The 26,283-nt window shown below is 43.0% G+C and overlaps 1 protein-coding gene across 3 annotated transcripts in view; it reads left to right on the top strand.

Annotated features, from left to right (window-relative positions):
* Window positions 1-26,283, top strand: part of FARP2 (FERM, ARH/RhoGEF and pleckstrin domain protein 2) — a 750,352-nt gene that overhangs the window by 704,270 nt on the left and 19,799 nt on the right. For all 3 annotated transcript variants that reach the window (XM_030215608.1, XM_030215609.1, XM_030215606.1), the window contains 3 exons: window positions 4,849-4,931; window positions 22,110-22,228; window positions 23,780-23,943. In XM_030215608.1, the coding sequence (XP_030071468.1) occupies window positions 4,849-4,931; window positions 22,110-22,228; window positions 23,780-23,943 (366 nt within the window). The remainder of the gene's footprint in view (window positions 1-4,848; window positions 4,932-22,109; window positions 22,229-23,779; window positions 23,944-26,283) is intronic.

The following is a 26,283-nucleotide window of genomic DNA, read 5'->3' as shown; positions in this document are numbered from 1 at the left end:
CTCGGTTTCCATTATCGGCGAAAACCGAGGTCGCCCATCTCTAAGGTTGATCATCTCAACATTTAGGTCGACCATCTCTAAGGTCGACCTAACTGTTGAGATTTGGGCGTCCCCTACCGTATTATCGAAATGAAAGATGGACGCCCATCTTGTTTCGATAATATGGGATGCCCCGCTCATTTGCGGGGACGTCCTCAGAGATGGGTGTCCTTAGAGATGGTCGTCCCCGTTCGATTATGCCCCTCCACATAAGATATGATGAATATTAGAAATGGAACACTTGTCTGATCTTGCCAAAGAAGACTTGTTCTCTTTTGACTCAGTTTGGTGTCCTTTCTTGCGTGAATAACTTGTATTTGAAAGACAGATCCTGCTTTATCTTTCTTGGTGTTTCGTTGTGTTCAGTGTCATTCTGATTGTATTCTTATCTGCTAATATATAATATATGTATATATTTTTCCTTATATATATATATATATATATATATAATATAATATAATATTAGTTTCATGGCTTTAGCTTTTTTCCTACTGAAAAACTCCAATAAAAAAAACAGTTGAAAAATTTTGCTAATTATCTTGCAACTAATACAATACTCTCCTGGGGGGAATGCTGTGCAAAAAATGAAAACTTCTGCAGAAAATAAATTGAGAAATCTGTACACAGTGGGGGTAATTCTGTAAGGAGCCACCTGGATTTTGGGAGCAAGAATGGGTGTAAATGCTGGCGTTCTAGTCATGGACATGCGTATGTGAACACATATGCTCAATTGAGCAGTTTCTGGCTAAGTGCTAGTCTGTAAGTACCCTCTTACTTTGCAGGCAGGCGTTTACATGGACGGCATGCACATCTATGTGAATAGATTATAAAATACCGTAATGTCTGAGCATTCCTTAACAATCTAGGCATTAGCATTTTTACCAGTTGACTGGTGTAAATGCTCACTCCTTCTATAAAGAAAAGCAGATGCATACTTTCTTATTAGAATAGGCTTTAAATAGGCACATTCTTGGCACCTGTAAATAGGTACCCCTTCATACTGGTTACATACTTTATTGGTCAAAATTAAAATCATGATTATATTGTGTAGAATAATAAATTTAGGGCCGTTTAATAAGCTGCATTATAGTCACGTTAACTGTGTATGCGCCTACACGTTTAGCACGTGTGCTAATTGTAGGCGCATTAAAAATGCTAACACACCTTAGTAAACAGGACCCTTAATATGCAATAAAAGAAAATGGTTATTATTTGAAGATCCAGAATTTCTTCAGATATACCAGCAGAATCTACATTCTGGGAGCTGGCAGCTGACCAGAGTGCATCCTATAGATCAAATAGTTTAGGGAATTAACCCCCACACAGCCCAGTCATTTGACTTATCTTCCAGGATGGTGACTCTGAAGCTCTATAGTCGGGTTTGTATTTTATAGCTTTCAGCAGTTTGTATACTTGTCAATCACAGGTAATATTAATATATACTGAACAGTGTCTGGAAATTTCCTTTCAGGACTGTTCTAGCTTTATAAACAGATATGACTCAGAATTGTCTTGGAACAGGAGAAGGGCCTTGTCTATGTGCTTGCGCAGTTCTGTAGTTCTTAGCAGATTTGTTGTTAAAAACAGCTGGTTTTGTCAATTGTCCTCGTGTTATTTACTTTTGACCATCTTCAGCCTGTACAGTTTGAACCTGGGACATTATTTGTCTAGGTACACAACATAGTGCAGTATAACAAAACCCACTGTCACACATGTGATCATCTCTGGGAAAAGGTGGCTAAATTCTCAGATCCAAAAGGTTGAGAATGGCCACTTTTTCATGTTTGAACTAACATTTTAATTATTTCACATAAAAGGACTGTTGTATTACAAATTGTTTGCTCTAACATAATTCATTAAAACCTCATTTTTTGTTTCTGGTGACTTTAGTCACTTTTTTCCAGAGATGGTCACATATACTGCTGCAGAGAAAAGCTAGAGTATCGCTGTCATGCTCTTGTGAAGCCTTAAAGACCATGGTGTGGCAGCCATGCAGAGAAGGCACAAAATCATCTCTGTGCATCCTTGCAGAGGAAACCCAGATGACCTCTTTGCAACCATGTAGAGGAGGATCATGTCTTGAGACAGAAAGGCAATCTCCCTTAGTGTAGACTGCCCTGATGTGTCCATTTAACTCAATTTTCATCAAAGATTTGCTCCACTCAGCCCCAGTGATGCTGAAATAAGTGAATGAGTCACATAATGTTATCTTTTCATCTTAATTGTAACGCATTTTCTAAAAACACATGAATGTAGAACAGTCACAGCTTCAGTAGCCTGGGTGTTAGGTGAGGAACAGCATCAAAGAAGTGCTTGATAATTGCTATAAACTGCCTTCTTCCTAAGTCTTATGTAACTTCACTTGCTCCCAGGTGGTGATATTCTTGTGTTTTACCAAATGAAACTGAATCAAGAAGAAAGAATGCTCCCAGGTGGTGATATTCTTGTGTTTTACCAAATGAAACTGAATCAAGAAGAAAGAATCTGTAAACAGAGTGCTAACCTTAAACACCCTGTACTTAGCATCAAAACCATAAGTGGCATTCTGTCAGCACGACTGACAGAAACAGGTATCAATGGAACAGTACTTGCTTGGTTCAGATCCTACCTATCAGACAGGCAACAATCCATAATGTTTGGCAGCAGCTCATCACCACCATGGACACTGAACTGCAGGGTACCACAAGGATCGATACTGTCACCTATTCTGTTCAATATCTATCTCAAGCCGCTAGCTGAGCTGATTCGGTCAATGGACACTCAGTTCTGCATCTATGCGGATCACGTGCAGCTACTCATACCCATTGAACCTGAGTTACCTACAGCATTGAATAAACTGATTACCTGTCTAACATCAATTCAAGAATGGGCTAAACACAACAAACTTTGCCTGAACTCAAGTAAAACCGAGCTTCTCTGGGTCCTTAACACAAGTGGACACATACCTGACATCAAAATCCCTTTTGGGAAGTACGAACTCTCCCTCATATCACAAGTCAGGAACCTTGGAATACAGTTAGATTCAACACTTACTCTGATTCCCTAAATCTAAGCAACCTTCAAGAGCTGCTTCTACTATTTGCGACAGCTACGCTGCCTCTCTCCTTACGTCGAGAAGGTAAATCTTATCCCAGTTGTACATGCCATGATAACATCAAGACTGGATTACTGCAATGCACAATACAATGGTCTGACTACAAAGGGCCTGCACCTGCTCCAGTTGATTCAGAATGCAGCAGCAAGACTCATAGAAGGTTGCAAGCGACGTGACCATATCACCATTTTTGCAAAAACTTCATTGGCTACCAGTACAATACAGGGCTAAATTTAAAACTCTATGTCTGATCTTCAAAGCCCTAAAAGGAAATGGCCCTGAGTACCTGAAAAATAGGAAGATCCTCCACACACCGCCAAGGACATTAAGGTCCTCCCAAGGACTTTCACTAACCACACCCTCTCCAAAAGACATTACACGATGTGATACCCGCAAGCAAGCCTTCTCCTAACCCCCACACTCTGGAATGCACTGCCTGAAAGGCTGCACTTAACACAAGACTATCTCTATTTCAGGAAACAAATGAAAGCTTGGCTCTTCAACCAGGCCCTTAATGGAAGAAGTAACTAACTCATTAGTCTCACTCTCACACACACACACACACACACACACACACACACACACACACACAAGGAGTAACTCCGGCTGCATGTACTGCAGCAGGACATGTTTAGCCACTTCTACCCTAGCTGAGATAATATTTAACCATTTCTCTGACCTCATGTGTAACTTCCTTTTCCTTTAAATCAATCACCTTATTTTCTAACTTCCTACTTCCTTACCTATCTATACATTACATCTTTGCTTTACCCTTCACTATCAATTATAATGTTCTATTTTGTATTGTGTTGACATTGTAAGTAGTATACCATGCCATACTTTGTATTGTTTTTGAATATTTTTACTGCTGTAATTGTCTATTGCTCATATTTGATCTATTCTTACTGTACACAGCCTTGAGTGAATTCCTTCAAAAAGGCGGTAAATAAATCCTAATAAATAAATAAAAATATATGTCTTCATTGTTATTCTTGGGGTGGCCTGTATGCACCACTGCTACCTCCATCGATGGCACAACAGTCCTTCCTTGAGACACTTGCTAACAGAAGTTCTTTCCTTTTCTTATTTTTGCCTTTGCTTTCTAGTTAATAGTTCTGGATCCCCCAGTAAGTTGTGCATTAGATGGCAGGTGCCCTTCTCCCTCTAGTACCTAACCTAAGAGCTCTTGACTTCTAGAGTTGCTAGCACATAAATGTTGCACTTGACTCTTGTGTTGTTGACCCTTGTGTTCTGTTGGATCTGCATCTTGACTGAGTTGAAGACATAAACAGCATATATGTAGCTGCTTCTCAGTTCCACAGAGCCCAGTTGGATTATATACTGTATAAGTTAGGCAAGCTACAGCTTAGGGCTTCACATTACAAGGGGGCCTTGCTTCACTAAAAATAATAAAAAATTGGGTTTGTAAATAATGAAAATTAAAATATAATCATATTTATTATTTTTATTATTGACTGTTGGTTGTTATATATATATATATTTATCAACTATTAAACCTAAAATGTGCTTCCTACGTAATCGAGGAGGGCCTCTTAAATGTTAGAGCTTAGGGCCGACAATATGCAAAAATCTGGCTCTGCCACATAGGAGGCCTATTGATCCTAGACCATTGGCCTGTTAAACTGAACATTATATCTAGCTCTTATAAGAGTACTTCTAGCAAGGCATTGATGGAGCCTGTCTTGTCTGTGCAGGTGGAGGAAAGTGAGAATGAATGGTCTGTCCCACATTGTTTCACCGTCTACTCAGTTCAGAAAACTATTGTGGTTGCTGCAAGGTAAGACTGCTCACCAGGATCAATCACTCTGATTGCCTTGTCACAAAAATGTTCAGCCTTCAGCACTTTTTTTCATTGTTTGGCTTGGTTTGGTAGAATAAACTGCCAGATGAAATTTAGTTGGAAACCACTTTGTGTTCGCAAATTGGGGAGGCAGAGATGTCATTATTCTGGTGAATATAGGAGCTAATTATGGTTAGAATGGATAAAAGGGGGGAGATGATGGCATAGAATAATTTTTCTAGTTATGTCAGAATGATCTTGTAGCGTGATATGTTGCATTTATTGTTTTTAGTATGTTGTATAAATCACTGTGGAACTTTTTCTAAACAGTGATAACAAATGTCAATAAATCAATCAGTAGTTTTTCTTTGGCTGGAAGCATAAATGGACCTGATATTGTGTTGCTGCTTGCCTTGTGCAGATCAGGAATAAGAACTAGAAAGGTGCTTGCTGTTAGTTCTCTGTCTCTGCATTTGGCTTGTCACTGTCTCTGTTGGACTTCTAAATGTAAATCAGCCAAGCTGGAGAGACTGACCCAGCTGCACCAGGAAAGCTAAGGACATAAATGGGCTCATTTTCAAAAGAGAAGGACGTCCATCTTTCGAAATAAATCGGCAGAAGGAATGGATCCTCAGGAGTTTAACCGAGATTGGATAGCAGAGCCGGTAGTGGGAGGCGGGGCTGGAGGTTGGGAGGTGGGGATAGTGCGGGGCAGACTTATACGGTCTGTGCCAGAGCCAGTGGTGGGAGGCGGGACTGGAGGTTGGGAGACAGGGATAGTGCTGGGCAGACTTATACGGTCTGTGCCCTGAAGAGCATAGGTACAAATCAAAGTAGGGTATACACAAAAAGTAGCACACATGAGTTGTCTTGTTGGACAGACTGGATGGACCGTGCAGGTCTTTTTCTGCTGTCATCTACTGTGTTACTGTGTTAGATGGACGTCCTTCTCCCAGAGACGTCCAAATCGGTATAATCGAAACCCGATTTTGGACGTCTCCAACTGCAGTCCGTCGCAAGGACATCCAAATTTCAAGGGGGCATGTCAGAGGCGTAGCGAAGGCAGGACTTGGGCGTGCCTAACACTTGGACATCTTTGACCCATAATCAAAAAAAGCAAGGACGTCCCTGACAAACACTTGGATGTTTTCACCCAGACGTGTTTTTATTACGAATAAGGCACAAAAAGGTGCCCAAAATGACCAGATGACCACCAGAGAGAATCGAGGATGTCCTTCCATTACTCCCCCAGTGGTCACTAACCCCCTCCCACCCTCAAAAAACATCTCAGATGTCATACTCAGGTCCATGACAGCGCATGAAGGTCCCAGGAGCAGTTTTACTGGGTACTGCAGTGCACTTAAGACAGGCGGACCCAAGCCCATACCCCCCCCCCCTACCTTTACATTTGTGGAGGAAACAGCAAGCTCTCCAACAACCTTATAAAATTCGCCCCTCAACGATTCATATCAGACCTCACGATGCATTTGAATTATGTGTTACAACATGGACTTTTCCCAAAGGATAAAGGAAATATTCTACTCACCCCAATACCTAAGGACTCAAAGAAAAATACAAGTGATTTAACCAACTATCGCCCAGTAGCATCCATACCTCTGGTTACCAAACTAGTGGAAGGTATGGTAACCAAGCAACTCACCGACTACTTAAATAAATTCTCAATTCTTCATGATTCTCAATCATCAATCAGGATTTCGGTTCAACCACAGCACCGAAACAGTACTAGTCACTCTTCTAACTAAATTTAAACAAGCAATTGCAACTGAGCGCATTCGACTTGGTAAACCATAAAATATTATTAAATATCCTAGAATACTTTGGAGTTGGAGGAAACGCTCTTAGTTGGTTTAGAGGCTTTCTAACTGCAAGAGCATACCAGGTGAAATCTAGTTCGAATACGTCAGTTCCATGGATACCTGAATGCAGAGTTCCCCAAGGATCACAACTCTCGCCGACCCTCTTCAACCTAATGATGACACCCCTGACCAAATTGCTATCCAATCAAGGCCTCAATCCATATATTTAAGCAGATGATGTCACGATCTACATCCCTTTCAAACATGAATTAAAAGAAATCACTAATGACATCAACCACAGCTTCCAAATCATGCACTCATGGGTGGATGCATTTCAATTAAAACTTAATGCAGAAAAAACACAATGTCTTATACTCTCATCACAACATAACACAAGTAAATTCACCACTATAATCACACCTAACTTTTCCCTTCCCATTTCAAACACCCTATAAATTCTTGAAGTTACCATTGACCGAAATCTCACACTTGAAAGCCATGTGAAGAATATAGATGACTTAGAACCATTGATTGTACCAGGCTGTGAAATATATCCCTTGGGAATAAAGGTTTTACTCTTTTGAGTTTCCACATTGAATGGAACATCTTCTTTATGTTCCATTCAATGTGGAAACTCAAAAGAGTAAAACCTTTATTCCCAAGGGATATATTTCGCAGCCTGGTACAATCAATGGTTCTAAGTCATCTAGACTACTGCATTTCACTTTATACTGGCTGTAAAGAGCAAATCGTCAAGAAACTTCAAACAGCCCAAAACACTGCAGCTAGACAGGGCAGCTCAGACGGGCTCGGGCTGCCTGTAGCCTTGTGTCTGCGATGTCGGTGGGCGCAGGTGCGGAAACTCCACGTCAGTTTTAGCAGTGTCACTGTGAACTTCTCCCCACCTCCTTATCTCTTTGTATGTGTGTGTGTCTGTGTTGCAAAATAACTCCCCATCCCCCTTTGCTTTTGTGTCACGGTGGACGCGCTGATCCCTCCTCCGGAGCTGCCTGTGTGCTGCTGGAGCCGGGAACGCGATCTACCGGCACAATGTCCTCACTGTCTCCGGCTGCCCTGGACTCGGATGAGCTCTACGATTTCCTCTTCAAGATTGTTCTGATCGGAGATGCCGGCGTGGGCAAGACCTGCATGATGCAGCGCTTCAAGACGGGCATCTTTGTGGAGCGGCAGGGCAACACCATCGGGGTAGATTTTACAATGAAGACCCTGGAGATGCAGGGCAAACAAGTTAAGGTATACATGTGCAGGATACAATCATGTGCTTATCAAAAAAGGAAAACCAAAGATCGTAATGGACACTACACAATCTCCTCTCCTCGATCCCCATTGTAATGGATACTGTTTAACCTTCCTCTCCTCTATCCCCATTGTACCTGAAACACATGTATCTATATTCGACTTTATCACCTTGTATTTGTTTCTCTACCGGACTTGGCGAATGCCTTTACGGTATTATGTAAGCCACATTGAGCCTGCTAATAGGTGGGAAAATGTGGGATACAAATGAGACAAATAAATATTTGGTAAAACAAAATAGGAAAGTGCCAAACATAGTAACGTGGAGGGGCATAATCGAACGTCACCGGCCAAATAGGTCACCGGCGATCTATTTTGGCGGTGGCGCAACAGCTGGCCGGAACCGTATTATCAAAAAGATGGCCGGCCATCTTTTTTTTTCGATAATACGGTTTAGACCGGCCAAATGCCTTGGATGTCGCTGGGTTTGAGATGGCCGGTTTTGTTTTTCAGCGATAATGGAAAAAAATGTCGGCCATCTCCAACCTGGCGACATCCAAGGCATTTGGTCGTGGGAGGAGCCAGCATTTGTAGTGCACTTACATGCCAGGACACCAACTGGGCACCCTAGGGGTTAGTGTGGTGGACTTCAGAAACAGCTCCCACATGCATAGCTCCCTTACTGTGGGTGCTGAGCCCCCCCAAACCCCCTACCCACAAATGTGCACCCACTAAAAGTGCTCCAGGGACCTGCACACACTCAGGCCTCTAGGACTTGTTGCTGCTATATAACATTGGCACAGCAGTTGACACCTGAAGACTAATGTCTTTGAAAAAGTGCTTTATTTGAATAAGCACCTTTACTCACAGTTAACTGCAGATCAGAGGTTGTGCCCCACTAGCAGAGTCTCCCTGATGCTGAGATTAGCAGTAGGTCCGAGCTGGCAGAATGCTGTACAATGCCCTCTTTCAGCAACATTCAAGGTAAGAAAGTTTTCTAACGTGGGTAACACATGAAAGGGATCTAAAACTGGCTTACAAAAATGGCCACTACCTCATGGACTACCGGAAACAAAACATGGCACACTCTGACCCAGTTAGCAGGGGGGAAAAGCACCATGGGAGTATAGCCCAGTACCCTACACCCACCACAATGCATTGCTAATGTGACTCTGCAGGGCACCTAACAGAAAAGGTGTCACACTCACCCGAGAGCCACATCGCAACCACGGAAAGGCTGTCAGACGATACAACACATTCTGCTGTCATGGAGGTGGGTACGGGATTTGAGGCTGGCATATAGGCTGGCAAAAAAAGTTTTCATTTTAACTTTTGTAGTATGGGAGGGGGTTGTGACCAATGGGGGAGTAAGGGGAGGTCATCCCCCATTCCGTCCGGTGGTCATCTGGTCAGTTGGGGCACCTTTTTGAGACTTAGTCGTGAAAATAAAAGGACCAAGTAAACCCGGCCAAATACCGCTTAACGCCGCTTTTTTTTTTCCATTATCACCGAAAGCCGGCCATCTGGTAGCCACGCCCATGCCCTGCCTTCACTTCGCCGGCGACACGCTCCCTTGAACTTTCGCCGGCAAGGCGACGGGAAAGCGGCGATGCTGTTAAAAAGCCAGCTTTCGATTATACGCTTTTAGCCGCTTTTGTGAAATCGCCGGCAATCTCCCGATTTGTGTCAGAAGATCGCCGGCGAAAAGTTTCGATTATAAGCTGGATAGTAACATAGTAGATGACGGTAGAAAAAGACCTGCACGGTCCACCCAGTCTGCCCAACAAGATAAACTCACATGTGCCATTTTTTGTGTATACCTTACCTTTATTTGTACCTGTCTTTTTCAGGGCACAGACCGTATAAGTCTTCCCAGCACTATCCCCGCCTCCCAACCACCAGCCCCGCCTCCCACCAACGGCTCTGGCACAGACCGTATAAGTCTGCCCAGCACTATCCCCACCTCCCAACCACCAGCCCTGCCTCCCACCACCGGCTAAGCTTCTGAGGATCCCTTCCTTCTGAGGAGGATTCCTTTATGTTTATCCCACGCATGTTTGAATTCCGTTACCGTTTTCCTCTCCACCACCTCCCGCGGGAGGGCATTCCAAGCATCCACCACTCTCTCCGTGAAAAAATACTTCCTGACATTTTTCTTGAGTCTGCCCCCCTTCAATCTCATTTCATGTCCTCTCATTCTACCGCCTTCCCCTCTCCGGAAAAGGTTCGTTTGCAGATTAATACCTTTCAAATATTTGAACGTCTGTATCATATCACCCCTGTTTCTCCTTTCCTCCAGGGTATACATGTTCAGGTCAACAAGTCTCTCCTCATACGTCTTGTAACGCAAATCCCATACCATTCTCGTAGCTTTTCTTTGCACCGCTTGCATTATTTTTAACATCCTTCACAAGATACGGCCTCCAAAACTGAACACAATACTCCAGGTGGGGCCTCACCAACGTCTTATACAGGGGTATTAAAACCTCTTTTCTTCTGCTGGTCACACCTCTCTCTATACAGCCTAGCAATCTTCTAGCTACGGCCACCGCCTTGTCACACTGTTTCAAACCCCTAAGAAAAAAGCTACACTGGCTTCCGAAGAGCGTATCACATTCATGGTTTATTTATTTATTTTTTATTTGTACCCTGCACTTTTTCCCACTCATGGCAGGCTCAATGCAGCAGGCAATGGAGGGTTAAGTGACTTGCCCAAAGTCACAAGGAGCTGCCTGGGCCGGGAATCGAACTCAGTTCCTCAGGACCAAAGTCTACCACCCTAACCACTAGGCCACTCCTCTCTGGTTCATAAAATCATTCACAGAGATGCCCTGGCCTACATGTCAGACCTTATTGACCTGCCACCCAGGAACGCTAAAAGATCAGCACGCACATTCCTTAATCTTCACTTCTGCAACTGTAAAGGACTAAAATACAGATTGACACATGCATCCAGCTTTTCCTACATGAGTACACAACTGTGGAATGCTTTGCCATTTGACATGAAAACAATGTGTGACCTAATAAACTTTCAGAAATCACTGAAGACTTACCTCTTCAACAAGGCATACCACAATGAACCATCATAGGAACTGTAACGCAGCACTGCTTACCTGATATTCCGAATATGATCTCTCTATACCTGATTGCTTAATTCTATTATATTATCCATGTTCTTTATATAATACCAATTGTATCTTTTACTCTGGAGTGGCGATTGCCATGACGGAACATTGTAAGCCAATTGAGCCTGCAAATAGGTGGGGAAAATGTGGGATACAAATGCAACAAATAAAACCCACAAACCCACTGTACCCATATATAGGTGCCCCCCTTCACCTGTAAGGGCTATGGTAGTGGTGTACAGTTGTGGGTAGTGGGTTTTGGGGGGGGGGGCTTTGGGGGGCTCAGCACACAAGATAAGGGAGCTATGTTCCTGGGAGCATTTTATGAAGTCTACTGCAGTGCCCTTTAGGGTGCCTGGTTGTTGTCCTGGCATGTCAGGGGCATCAGTGCACTACAAACCTGGTCCTGGAGGCACCCCAGTGGGTCAAGCTTTCGGGATATCAACTATGAATTTTCATGAGACAGATTTGCATAATATTCATTCTGGATATTTCGAGGGCCTGATTGGCTGGGGTGCCTCCAGGACTTGATTTTGGAATCACTGTCCTAAGTTATCTTAGTAGTTATCTGGATCACAATCTCTGCCGTACCCACACAGTCTGTAAAGCTATTCAACAGCACGGCAGGAGCTTCTACCTGCAAACGTCCTTTAAAATATTAACCCCCATAGATTATCTGGATCCTATTCGACTGAAAACTTTGCCTTTCCACAATCACTCCACTCTCCCTCTGCCCCTTCACCGTATGGATAATATTCACCGTTTAGAGGGTTTTCATCCAACACTATTCCTCTAACCTTTAAAAATACACGGACAACAGACTTATACATTCCCTTGAGTGGAATGGATCGGGTGGATGTGAAGCGACTGTTCACGCTATCCAAAAATACTAGGACTAGAGGGCATGAGTTGAAGCTACAGTGTGGTAAATTTAAAACGAATCGGAGAAAATTTTTCTTCACCCAACGTGTAATTAGACTCTGGAATTCGTTGCCGGAGAACGTGGTACGGGCGGTTAGCTTGACGGAGTTTAAAAAGGGGTTAGATAGATTCCTAAAGGACAAGTCCATAGACCGCTATTAAATGGACTTGGAAAAATTCCGCATTTTTAGGTATAACTTGTCTGGAATGTTTTTACGTTTGGGGAGCGTGCCAGGTGCCCTTGACCTGGATTGGCCACTGTCGGTGACAGGATGCTGGGCTAGATGGACCTTTGGTCTTTCCCAGTATGGCACTACTTATGTACTTATGTACTTGCTGCTGGTGAACAATGAAACATAAATCCACCCTACTGCATTCATACTCCATCCGCTCTGCAAGAAAACGTTCTTTAAAAAATGACATGCCAGTGAAACGGGTAGATGTGAAGCGCCTGTTCACACTTTCCAAAAATACTAGGACTAGGGGGCATGCGATGAAGCTACAATGTAGTAAATTTAAAACAAATTGGAGAACATTTTTCTTCACTCAACGTGTAATTAAACTCTGGAATTCGTTGCCAGAGAATGTGGTAAAGGCAGTTAGCTTAGCGGAGTTTAAAAAAAGGTTTGGAATGCTTCCTAAAGGAAAAGCCCATAGACCGTTATTAAATGGGTTTGGGGAAAATCCACTATTTCTGGGATAGGCAGTATAAAATGTTTTGTACATTTTTAGGATCTTGCCGGGTATTTGTGACCTGGATTGGCCACTGTTGGAAACAGGATGCTGGGCTCGATGGACCTTTGGTCTTTCCCAGTATGGCAATACTTATGTACTTATTTCCTGTGACAACAACAAGATATACTTGTTAATTTAGGGGCCCTTTTACTAAGCCATGTGTCTATGCGCGGCCAACTACCGTGTGGCTCTTGCTGTAATTTCATTTTTGGCATGTGTCCGATATGTGCGTCTGAAAAATGTTTTTTTTTATTTTTGGTTGCGTGTAACAGACGTGCACCAAAGTGGCATTTGAGGCACACAGGTCATTACCGCCCGGATTCTTTACCGCTAGGTCAATGGCTGACGGTAAGGTCACAGACGCTAAAATGAACACACGGCAATTTTGATTTTGCCATTTTTGTCCCCCCCCCCCCCCCCAAAGGCCTTTTTTACATGGGTGCTGAAAAATGGATCGGCATGCCCAAAACCTGCGCCTACACTACCGCAAGCAATTTTTCAGCGGGCCTTAGTAAATGGACCCTTTATACAGGGAACTCTCAAAAGCGTAGAGGCAAACAGGGAAATTTTTTGGAAACAGGAGGAAAAAGCCTCAGAGCCCCACCAGAAGGGGAAGGGAACTGGGACTTGATATACTGCCTTTCTGAGGTTTTTTGCAACTACATTCAAAGCGGTTTATATTCAGGTACTTATTTTGTACCAGGGGCAATGGAGGGTTAAGTGACTTGCCCAGAGTCACAAGGAGCTGCAGTGGGAATCAAGCCTAGTTCCCAGGATCAAAGTCCACTGCACTAGCCACTAGGCTACTCCTCCACTAGCAACATTCCATGTGGAGGCCTGCCCTTGCAGATCAGCGATGCGGCCGTGCAGACTTCTGTTTCTGTTAGTCAGACTCGCGGCGACAGAGGCCTGCGCGGCTGCGTTGCTGGTCTGCGGGGGCAGGCTTCTACATGGAATGTTGCTAGTGGAATAGCAACATTCCATGTAGAATCTCAAATAGTAGCAACATTCCATGTAGAATCTGAAATAGGGAAAGGGAAATGGGCCTTGATATACCGCCTTTCTGAGGTTTTTTGCAACTACATTCAAAGCGGTTTGCATATATTCAGGTACTTATTTTGTACCAGGGGCAATGGAGGGTTAAGTGATTTGCCCAGAGTCACAAGGAGCTTATGGATTTTATGGCATAAAGGATTTTATGGCATAAAAAACCTCCGAAAATCACTGTTCTGACTCTTTCAAATGCAATAAATTACTGGTAACTTTCAATGAGACTTATCTTTAGGACGTTTGAGTTTGTGTTCAGCGCTCCACAGCGATACATGTTTTCACTACAGTTTTTGGTTTTCAGAATTTTCTGATCCTGTTATGCCGTGAAGCAGCCACTCGGCAAAACTAATTGTTTATTTATTTACTGCCATTTTGATATGTTGAACACATTGAATATATAAGATAAGTCACATTTAAGTATGAAGGTTACCAGTAATTTGTTGCATTTCAAGGAGCCAGAACAGTGATTTGGGAGGGTTTTTCGTTTGTTTATTTTAATGCCTGTGAGGTCATTACCCATAAAATCCTTCCTTTAAAGTACATAAGATGGAGTTCTGAGACTTTTTCCTTCCATTTTTAAAAATTCACTGTTGTGCGGTTCCCAAACCTGGTCCTGGAGGCACCCCAGCCAGTCAAGGCCTCCACTACATGCAAATCATGAGATATGAATATTCATTGTGGATATCTTGACAACCTGACTGACTGGGGTACCTCCAGGACCAGGTTTGGGAACCACTGGGTTCCCTGCATAAATTAAAAAGTTTATCTTGCTGTTGTTACTGGAAAGTGTTTTGGGTTTTTTTTCAATATTATTTTGTCTTTTCTAATCTCGATTAACTGAGTTCTTTCCAGTGAAACTACAGGACCCACAAGCTTCAAAACTTCTTCCATGCTGGTCTTTCCCCCCTTCCCTTCCCTTTTTTGATACCTGGCTGAGAATTTGTGGCCTTGGAGTCTCATTGCCTCTGCTCTACCACGGAAGTTCCAGAAGGATCATAACTAAACCAGCGGCGTAGCCACAGGTGGGCCTGGGTGGGCCGGGGCCCACCCACTTAGAACTCAGGCCCACCCAACAGTAGCACACGTTTAGCGGTAGCTGGTGTTGATCCCAAGCTCTGCTAGCTGAAGACTTCCCCGATAGTAACAAAAACGCTATTCTCCACGACACCAGCACCTACACATGCCCCTGTATAAGTCGTTGGTGACGCACCACCTAGAGTATTGTGTTCAGTTTTGGAGGCCGTACCTTGCGAAGGATGTAAAAAGAATGGAAACGGTGCAAAGAAAAGCTACGAGAATGGTAAGGGATTTGTGTTACAAGACGTACGAGGAGAGACTTGATGACCTGAACATGTATACTCTGGAAGAAAGGAGAAACAGGGGTGATATGATACAGAGGTTCAAATATTTGAAAAGTATTAATCCGCAAACGAACCTTTTCCGGAGATGCAAAGGAGGTAGAACGAGAGGACATGAAATGAGATCGAAGGGGGGCAGACTCAAGAAAAATGTCAGGAAGTATTTTTTCACGGAGAGAGTAGTGGATGCTTGGAATGCCCTCCCGCGGGAGGTGGTGGAAATGAAAACGGTAACGGAATTCAAACACGCGTGGGACAAACATAAAGGAATCCTGTTCAGAAGGAATGGATCCTAAGGAGCTTAGCCGAGATTGGGTGGCAGAGCCGGTGGCAGGAGGCGGTATAGTGCTGGGCAGACTTATACGGTCTGTGCCAGAGCCGGTGGTGGGAGGAGGGGCTGGTGGTTGGGAGGCGGGGATAGTGCTGGGAAGACTTATACCATAGAAAATACCATATCAAGTCCCATTTCCCTTTCCCTTTATTAAATTTATAACAATAATTCACAAGTATCACACTTGCTTAAGAAACACGAATGTATATAAACATAAGAAGAAACATCAAAGTTAGAAACAGTCAAACCCCTTCTTAGACCACAATGCAAAGAAGGGAGAGTAATTGAAAAACTTAGGAGATATATAAAGGAAACATAGATTAAAGCAAAGGCCCTAAATTGAGCTACATGCACACTATCTATCTAAATCTTTTTAACATCCAGAACAGCCCTCAGATGTTGAGGCTCCCAAAAAACATATTTCACCCCTAAATAATGAAGTAAACATTTACAAGGATAAAGAGAGATGTTGATATTTTGAGGACTAGGCGATATATGATAAGTTGTAGAAAAGTATCATAAATATTATTGGAAATTTGAATATATTTAGTTTATTTTTATAGAAGAATTTAAGTATTCTCACATTTAGGCATTCTCAGTCTCATGGTAGCTGTCCCCCCAGCTTCTGGAAATATGAGCATATGAATTCTGAGCCACGAGACCTAGAGGCTTATTTTCGCAAGAGAAAAATGCCCAAATTCCGACCTAAATCGGGAGATGGACGTCTTTCTCTTGTGGGTGCCCAAATCGGTATAATCGAAAGCTGATTTAGGGCGTTTCCAACTGCACTTCGTGGCGGGAACTCATAAAGTTGATGGGGGCGTGTCGGAGGCGTGGTAAAGCGGGACTGAGGCGTGGTTATCGGCTGAGCAGAGATGTGCGTGCTCGGCCGATAATGGAAAAAAGAAAGGCGTTTTCAGAGAGAATTTAGGTCACTTTTGTTGGACCCGTTTTTTTCACAAACAGGTCCCAAAAAAGTGCCCTAAATGACCAGATGACCACCGGAGGGAACCGGGGATGACCTCCCCTGACTCCCCCAGTGGTCACTAACCCCCTCCCACCAAAAAAACCCGAATGTTAAACACTTTTTTCCCAACTTGTAAGCCAGCCTCAAATGTCATCCCCAGCTCCATGACAGCAGTATGCAGGTCCCCAAAGTAATTTTAGTTTAGTTAGTGCTGTGCGGGACCCATGCAGAGAGGAAAAATCGGAAGAAAAAAAAAAACCAAGCAAGTGCAATCAGGGACGTCTAAATTACCAGGATAGTAAAAGGGGGAATCAAACCAGCAACCTTCTGATTACAAGCTCAGTGCTCTAACCAGTGAACCACATTATTCAGGTACTTAGATGTCCTTCCCTTTCCATTAAGTCCCTCCAAGTTTCTGTCAGCCAATCACTGCTGTTTAGCTGACACAGATGTCAGCTAAATGAGCTGTGATTGGCTGACAGAAACTTTGGAGAGACTTAATGGAAAGGGAAGGATGTCTAATCAGTGGTGCACTGGCTAGAGCACTGAGCTTGTACTCAAAAGGTTGCTGGTTCAATTCCCCCTTTTACTATCTTTTAATTTGGACGTCCCTGACTGCACTTGCTTGCTTGTTTTTTTTTTCTTCCGATTTTTCCTCTCTGCATGGGTCCCGCGCAGCACCAACTAAAGTAAAATTGCTCTGGGGACCTGCATACTACTGTCATGGAGCTAGGTATGATATTTGAGGCTGGCATAGAGGCATCTCAGGGGGACCAGTGCACTACGAATGTTGGACCCTCCCACGACCAAATGCCTTGGATTTGGTCGTTTTTGAGCTGGGACGCTTCGGTTTCGATTATCGCTAAAAAACAAAAACGCCCAGCTCAAAAAACGCCCTAATCCAATGTATTTTCGAAAAAAAAGATGGACGTCCATTTTTTTCGAAAATACAGTTCGGCCCGCCCCTTCATGGACCCGTTCTCGGAGATGGACGTTTTTACAAATGGGCGTTCGCGTTCGATTATGCCCCTCATACTGTGCATCTATCAAAGAAAGATAATAGCAGCAGTAAAACATACTCAGAAGAAAATCTGCTAAAATGTGTTAAAGGCAAAGAATTATGAAAAAGTCAGAAAAAGGAATATGTCACACCTGCCAGTCATAGGAGCCAGCTCTGGGGGTGTTGTGGGTGCTTGAGCACCCCTAATATTGAGCAAACTTTGTGTCTAGAGAGAGGTAATTTCCATTGAGTTTAGCACCCCAATCATTTTGAAAAGTTGGCTTCTATACTGCCAGTCCCTTTTTGTTTGTCTCCACCTAGTCTGAAGTGTACAGTACCACAAAGAGCAAGCTTCCTCTGAATTCTAGGTTTCAAGTCAGGACCGCCTCTCCTGAGTGAGTATTAGGAGTACAAAAAACATAATTAAAATATATTTAGCCTCCAATCACCATCTTACCCTTACAGGTTCATGTAACCATAACACCCCCTCAAAATATTCTAAATAGGATAAGACCAGTCCAAATTTGCTGGTGACTAACAGAAAAAGAATTGACCAGTATTTTTCACTTCTGCAATTTCCAGACCTGCCAAGTCTCCCACATTCAGCAGGAGACTCCTGCTTCAATAGGTCATCTCCCACACTTCTGCTAGGGAATGAAGAACTCCCACTGAACAACCTTCCCTTCCATCTACAGCAGGAGATGCATTAATAAGACATCTCCTGCTGCTGTGGGACCAGGCTTGCAATAAGAACAGCAAAATCTCACACCTTTTATCGGAAGACTGGTCCTACAGCAGCAGGAGATGTCTTAAGGTGTCTCCAGCTACCTAAGGGGAGATGGATTGTTGGTGCCACAGATGAGATCTGTCTGGAGGTGGAACTAAGAGGTGGAACTGGTGGATCTGGGGCATGGCTGGGTGGAGCTGGGAAATGGCTTAAAATCTCCCTCTTAAAGTTCGGGCTTCCTTGGCAGCTCTGATCTCTACCAGCCAGTACTGTAGATTTACTAAAGTGGTACCTCAGAAAACATTTGTTCTAGGTCTGCATCAACTGAAACTCATTTTTCAGTCCTGTAATAGTTTTGATAATGAATGCAGTTATTTTAAAATAACTATTGTATATATTTTGGCTACTGAGGCATTTACTTTCTCTGCTTGTGACATCGCCACTGCTTTTGTTAGAAGCAGGTACCTGAACACTGCATGCCCCATAGGTCTCAAAAGAAAAGGTCTTTCTCCACTTTTTATTGATATCAAATAAAACAAATAATTATGTTTTCCTGGAAATAAAACTTAAATACTGAATTGATCCAGAAAGGGTTCTGAGGTTGAACTTGCATATACGTAGGCAATCACTGATGACTGGCCCAGAAATGCACAAATCTTTTTCTCAGAATGTATATTTACTAAAACCAAAGCTTTTAAATATTAAAATATATAAGTATAAAGAAGTTACAAAGGGAGGTTTCCTAAGCCAAATTTTAAAACTAGATTTAAACTCCAACTTGACAATATAAGATAAATATTCATGTTTGCCACTTTGAAGAACTTAACAATAGCCTACCAGTGTGATCCTGTTAGACTGCTTTATTTATTTATTTTCAGCACTTGATATACCGCAAGTGATCCTTGAGGTGACTGTGCAGTTTACAATTTCTATTACAGGTACTGGTACACTCCCTAATGGGCTCACAATTTAAGTTATATATTGTACCTGACTTATCTCTGATTCTCAACCAAATCCTCGGGACACACCTAGCCAGTCAGGTTTTCAGGATACCCATAATAAATATCCATGAGAGAGATTTACATGAAATGGAGGTAGCATATGCAAATCTATCTCATGTGTATTCATTGGGTATCCTAAAAACCTGATTGGCTAGTTATATCCTGAGGTCTGGGTTGAAAACCCCTGGTCTATAACTACTTCAGAACTTTTCAGCTATTGGTCTAAGTTCACAATATTCGTAGCTGTTGTCTATAACAGTTTCCACCTTTGGGTCAGAGCACCAGAGATCTGTTTTCTGCATAGTGAGTCTGATTAACTTAATTTAGAGGGTTAGCACACTTCCTGTCAGGTTGAACCAATTCACTTTCAATATTTTTCTCTGTCATAAGATAAATAGGAAAAACTTTTCTCTCTCAAGTAAGTACCTGGTGTAGGTTGTCCCTCTGAGGTTCATTAGCTTAAAACTCTTATGATGGAGCAAAATCAGTGGCTGTACCCAAAATCTTTTTCAACCATGGCAGGTTCCAAATCACTTCAAAGATCTTCCCAACTCTCTCTTCTAGTACATCTTTATCACAGCCGTGAAAGAACCTTGGACTTGGATGCTGTTGGTGAGAGATAAGTACTGTTTCACTCACCGGGTGTATGGCTTTGAGGGATGCTGTGAACTGTCTGAGCAGTGACAGCCCCTATCAGAAAACTTGCCCTTGTCAGGCAGGGGCGTAGCCAGACAACAGATTTTGGGTGGGCTTAGGCATGAAGTGGATGGGCATTAAGTGTTCTCTCCCCCCCCCCCCCCCCAACAAAAAAATGATCTCAGCTGGTGGAAAAACGTTTCTTTCCACCTTGGCAATCTGCAGCAGGCATGCGCTGAAAACTGAGCATGCGCATGTACTGGTAACGTGGAGAGTAGTGTTTTCGTTACCATCAGGGGGAAGTTTTCAGCTGGCAGAGCTTGGGATCCCTACCAGCTACCGCTAAATGTGTGCTACTGTTAGGTGGTCCTGAGCCCTAAGGCCCACCTGTAGCTACACCACTGTTGTCAGGTATGTTTGCAGCAGCACTACAGCTCTCTGCTCTTCTTACCTAACAGTACAGTGACCCAGAAACGGTTATCTCTTGGAAGTGAGCCTGAATTTGCCTGTATTACAATTGCAACAATTATTTGCTGAAAGAAAACTGTAGCACTGGGTCTGGGACGCTGGGCCAGAAGAAAACTAGAGAGGAGAAACTGCTATATGCGAAGAAACGGCAGGGGCAATATTCACCTATGACAGCATTTTTTTTAAACACTGACTGCACTGGGATGAATTAGGCCCAAATATTTAGTACCAGCCCCATTTCAGGTACTGGCACTGAATAGCCAATACTTTTGTCACCACTAGAAATTATCTGGGTCTGGCTGCTGTTCTGTGTTTGGTACCAGAATGACTATCTGGCCAAATTATGACAGCTATTTCTGTGGTCCTACTTGTCCAGATAGTTATCTAGGCACCAGCACTGAATATCAGCAGTGGCCAAATAACTTCTAACTCCATGCCACCTCTGCCCCCAGACTGCCCTGGCACTAGCCAGACAGTGCTGCTGCAGACAGAACAGATGTTCAGTGGAATTCTTTGGTTAAGTGCCACTGAATATTTGCTCCTGACCCAGTCAGTGTGGTTTAACTGGGCAGGAACCTCTCCTGCCCATTTAGACCATGGTGTGAACATCAACCCATGTGAGTCCAATAAAGAGCAGGCACTGGCAGGACAGTAGAGCGAGACAGATTTTGAAACACATTCAGACACTTTCAGGCCAGATAATCAGTCTGAACTACTTGCTTTATAACTCACAGCAACAGGAAGTGATGTATTCTACCCAGTTGCACCTCCACTTCCTAGAGGAATCATGGAGGCTTCAACAATAACCAGTATGACTCTGCTTCTTGCTGGCCTCCCACTTAGTCACCTCTCCCCTCTCCAGTCGGTTCAAAACTCTGCTGCCCGTCTCGTCTTCCGCCAGGGTCGCTTTACTCATACTACCCCTCTCCTCAAGGCCCTTCACTGGCTCCCTATTCGTTTTCGCATCCTGTTCAAACTTCTTCTACTAACCTATAAATGTACTCACTCTGCTGCTCCCCAGTATCTCTCCACACTCGTCCTTCCCTACACCCCTTCACGTGCACTCCGCTCCATGGATAAATCCTTCTTATCTGTTCCCTTCTCCACTACTGCCAACTCCAGACTTCGCGCCTTCTGTCTCGCTGCACCCTACGCCTGGAATAAACTTCCTGAGCCCCTATGTCTTGCCCCATCCTTGGCCACCTTTAAATCTAGACTGAAAGCCCACCTCTTTAACATTGCTTTTGACTCGTAACCACTTGAAACCACTCGCCTCCACCTACCCTTCTCTCTTCCTTCCCGTTCACATTAATTGATTTGATTTGCTTACTTTATTTATTTTTTTGTCTATTAGATTGTAAGCTCTTTGAGCAGGGACTGTCTTTCTTCTATGTTTGTGCAGCGCTGCGTATGCCTTGTAGCGCTATAGAAATGCTAAATAGTAGTAGTAGTAGTAGTATGACTCATCACAGGTTTTAGATTTGGCAAAGTAAAGTGCTCTGTAAATCCTGTCAGTTGAGCATTATTTTAGGTTGATTACTCTTTACAGCAGGGGGTGCACAAATTCAGTTCTCAAGGGCCAAAAACAAGTCAGGTTTTTAGGATATTCCTAATGCACACATGAGATGGATTTGCATACAATGGAGGTGGAATGCAGCTATGCATATTTCACATGCCATATGTGCACCACAGACAGTTAAAGCATATGTTCTGCATGGTGCACTTGTGGAACCCTGTAGTATGCCTTTTCATGAAAGCTATGACATTCTCATTTTTCTGCAGCTCACGTCTGGAGATGGGGAAGTGGTTGGAGGACCTCAATATGGCAATCACCATTGCCAAGAAATCTAGTAACAAGACTGACATGTTTCTGCGGAACTCGGTGTACAATTGCTCAAATAGTAAGTTACATGTGGTGTATCGTGATGTCACCCTTAAACCATATCTTATATCCAAAGAGGAGTGCAATAATTAATAGGTTTACCCTGATCCTCTCGTTTTACCCAAACACTTGTGATCTCTATTGACATCAAATTACAGTTTTTTTATCATTTACTCCACTTCCTGTCACATTTGCACAACTGTATAATCTTTAATATATCCAGAAATGTCTTATATCGTCTTTTGCTTTAACACTATCATGTATTTCACTACCATGTAACCCAAAACCCTCTGTAAAACCAAATGTATATTCTCTTCTACTTCCAGTATCCATGATGAATTGTAAGCCACATTGAGCCTGCAAAGAGGTGGGATAATGTGGGATACAAATGCAATAAATAATAATAAATAATAATCTCTCAGAATCACACTATATATTTATATAGAAAAAAAATAACCTTACACCCTCTGCTCCCTTATCCTCCAGAGGTGATGTTTCCAATTTTATACAATGCAGCATTGGTAATGACAGTTTAAAAGCTGTGTCTCCACAATACACTTAAGTAACTCAACCTGGAGTGACTAACATGGAATGGAATTGGTAAAGTGCAGTAAATCAGCCATCAAGGGCAAATGCAAGGATATTCAATACCCTAGGCAAACGTTGCACCCTCCACCCCAAATTAACCTTTTTGGCTCCTTGCCCCCACCCAATCAATCATGATTACCCCATACTACCCCTCCCAGAATCTTATCAATTGAGGGACAAATGGACTATTTGAAACCTGCCTGAATTCCCTACTGGTAAAAGTACCTCCTGTCATTTCTTTGAGTTTTTGAGATTATTTTTTTCCTGTTCCTGAATCCTGTGGACCTCCTGTGGTGGCCTCACAGATCACCAGGGAAGCATGGCCCACAGACTTGGGGCTAGTACATTACCGTTCGATACTTCTGAGCACTCATACAGTCATGCCTGGTCAGCTACCTAGATCCCAGAAGTTCACAGCAAAGGAATGCACATATAACCAAGTACCATAACAAATCTACTAGGAGACACTTAACATCTTGCATGAAACACTTTGTATATACATTTTCATTACAATAACAAACTGCAAAAATAGTTTGGGGGGGGGGGGGGGGGGTAAGAATTCAGTATGTTATTGTCAAGGTTTGAAATGCAGAGAGACCAGTGCATATTCTGACTTTTCTAGCCATATTTTAAAGATGGTACTGTGCAAAATAGGATAGTAGATAATGTAGAGTTAGATACGTGTAGAACTGTATATCACCTTTGTATGATTAACTACTATTAATGTTTCTCTGTTTTTTCGCTATAGAGTGCATTGTCTAAAACTTGCATGCAAGGAAAGAAATTGTTTTAGTCTTACAATGAAAAAATGTTATAGTGGATATTACATCTTTGTTTTTCAGCCTCTGTTCTCTTCCATAGTACTTATGTTAATATTGAACTTTTGGATAATGAAGTGTGGGGAAGTTTTTAAACTATTCCCTAGGGAATCCTAGGTACACTGAGATGAGTAAACTGCTACTGAATTCTTCACTTCTGCCAGGATCCTCTGATGAGGTCTCTGTGGAGCAGGAATCTGAAGATGATGTCCATTCATCCCGCAGCTCCTTGGACAGACAGAGCCACCATCGTGCCAACACCACTATGCACGTGTGCTGGTACCGCAATACTAGCGTGTCCATGACTGATCACAACATGGCTGTAGAGGTACCCAGCCAGGCCCATATATGTCTGTCACACTAGAGCCTGTCTCAGCTCTATTTTCTATGATGGTTTCTCAATCTTGGCCACATTGGAGTCCATTTCTGTGCCTATCTCTGTCACATCTAAGCATGTGTCCCTTTTCATCTCTAACTTGATCTCTCCATTTCTGTCACTTGGGCACGTCTCGGATCCTATCTCTGCAAGGTTCTTATTTCAGCTCTATTAGGATATTTCCATTACTGTCACACACAAGCCTTTTTCAGCTCTTATGATGGTGTGTCTGTCATCCTGAAATTTGTCTCAGCTCTCACTTCTATCAGACCTCTCCATCAGTCACACTAGAAGCTTTCTCAGCAGTATCATTGTTTTGTTTTTCCTGCAAATTCTTTTGGTCACTTTTGCAATTTGAGAGAATTTGAAACCAGAGAGTTTGATTGGGGTTAAGCAATTCTGCATTCACATGGCCCTTGAAGACCTGAACTTTGCAAGGGGAAAATGTTTAAGGAAGTATTTATTCATTTATTCCAGTGGTGTGATGTATCGCACACTGTCTAAACTGACTACTGCACAGTTTACAATAATATAAAGTAAAGAGGGGAAAGAGACACTGGAGGGGGAGGGGAAAGAGCAGGATAATTCAAAGGCTTCAGAGAACAGATGAGCTTTGAGCAGAGTTTTGGATCTAGAATAACATGATTCTTGACAGAGATGAGGTGGGAGTGCATTCCAGAGGGAAGTGCCAAGGAAACTAAAGGAGGATTGATGAGAGATGGTCAAGTGGAAAGCAGGAAGAGAGGAAATGGTTAAAAATTGGCAGCAGAGGAGTACAGGAGACACAGAGGGACATAAGGGGAAAGGGGGGAATGGAAATGGGACTTGATATACTGCCTTTCTGAGGTTTTTGCAACAACATTCAAAGGGGTATACATATATTCAGGTACTTATTTTGTACCAGGGGCAATGGAGGGTTAAGTGTCTTGCCCAGAGTCACAAGGAGCTGCAGTGGGAATCCAACTCAGTTCCCCAGGAACAAAGTCCACAGCACTAACCACTAGGCTACTCCAAAGCTGATGAAAGTAGGAGCAGAGGGCAGGTGAGACTTGAAAACAAGGCATAAGATCTTACATTTTATCCTAGCGGAGACAAGGAGCCAATGTTCTAGACTAAGGAAGGGAGTGATGTGATTTAAATGGTGGGAATGATGTAGGAGCTTGACTGCTGTCAACTGTATCAACTGAAGATGTTTAATAGAATATAAAGGAAGACTGGCAAATAAAGAATTACAGAAGGCTAGTTGCAAAATAACAACAGAGAGAAGGGAACGAATGAGGGATTGCTCAAGGACAGGATGAAGGGCATGAATACGGTGTAGTGAAAAGAAAGCAGAGCGTATGACAGTATTAATGTGAGGCGAGAAAGTGAGTTTGGAATTAAAAATGACCCCAAAGATTTTAACAGTATTAAAGAAGGAAATGGAATGGCCCTCAATTAAGGGTGGTGGGGGCAGAGAGGTGGAGGGGTTGGGAACAATTATGGCACCACATTTGGACGAATTAAGAAACAAACGTTTGTTTTTCAACCAGGTGGCGACATGAAGAAGGCAGGTATTGAGCATGGAGAGAGGGGCAGAGGGATCAGTAACTCTATAGAGGATTTGAATGTTTTCAGCATAGCAGAGTGAAGTGCAACCTTGTTTCTGAATGAGTGTGAGAAGGGTTGAAAGGAAAATATGGAAAAGGGTGGATACCAAGATGGAACCTTGAACGCCTGATTTGATGGGATAAGACCGGAAGAAAGAGGGGCCATGACGTAACTGACAAGTACAGTCAGAAAGATAGTTAGAAAACCAAGCCAGGCAGCAGGAGGTCTCTTTCCTTTGTCTGCCATCCTATCAAGTAACCAAGCTATTACTCTGGAGCTTTTAGGGCTAGATGCACTAAACCTAACGAGCCATTAACGAGCAAGTAGTAAACCCTGGCATGCACTAAAAGCCATTTTACGACGACGGTGGCAGCTAACGAAAACGGAATGCAGATGAGCAAATTGTGTAGAAACCCTATTGTAATGAGATGCATTAAGCTTTTCCAATTGCTTTAACACTGGAAACTCTAACGAGAGATCTGTACCTCTCGTTGGGGCTGTGCGGGATTGAAAACTGATGAAAAACCGCTATAAAAGTCATTCTGCCCCCCCACCACAATAATAAAAACAAAAGTGAAGTTGAGGCCGGCCATCGAAAAAAGCTGTCTGTTTTCGCTGTCATTCCGCCCCCCTGCCACAATAATAAAAACAAAAGTGCAGTTGAGGCTGGCCATCGAAAAAAAAGCCATCCGTTTTCGCTGT

The sequence above is a fragment of the Microcaecilia unicolor genome, chromosome 10 (genome assembly GCF_901765095.1).
Source record: "Microcaecilia unicolor chromosome 10, aMicUni1.1, whole genome shotgun sequence".
NCBI lineage: Eukaryota > Metazoa > Chordata > Amphibia > Gymnophiona > Siphonopidae > Microcaecilia > Microcaecilia unicolor.
Note: the sequence above shows the minus strand (reverse complement) of the source record. Positions and strands in the feature narration are given on the sequence as shown.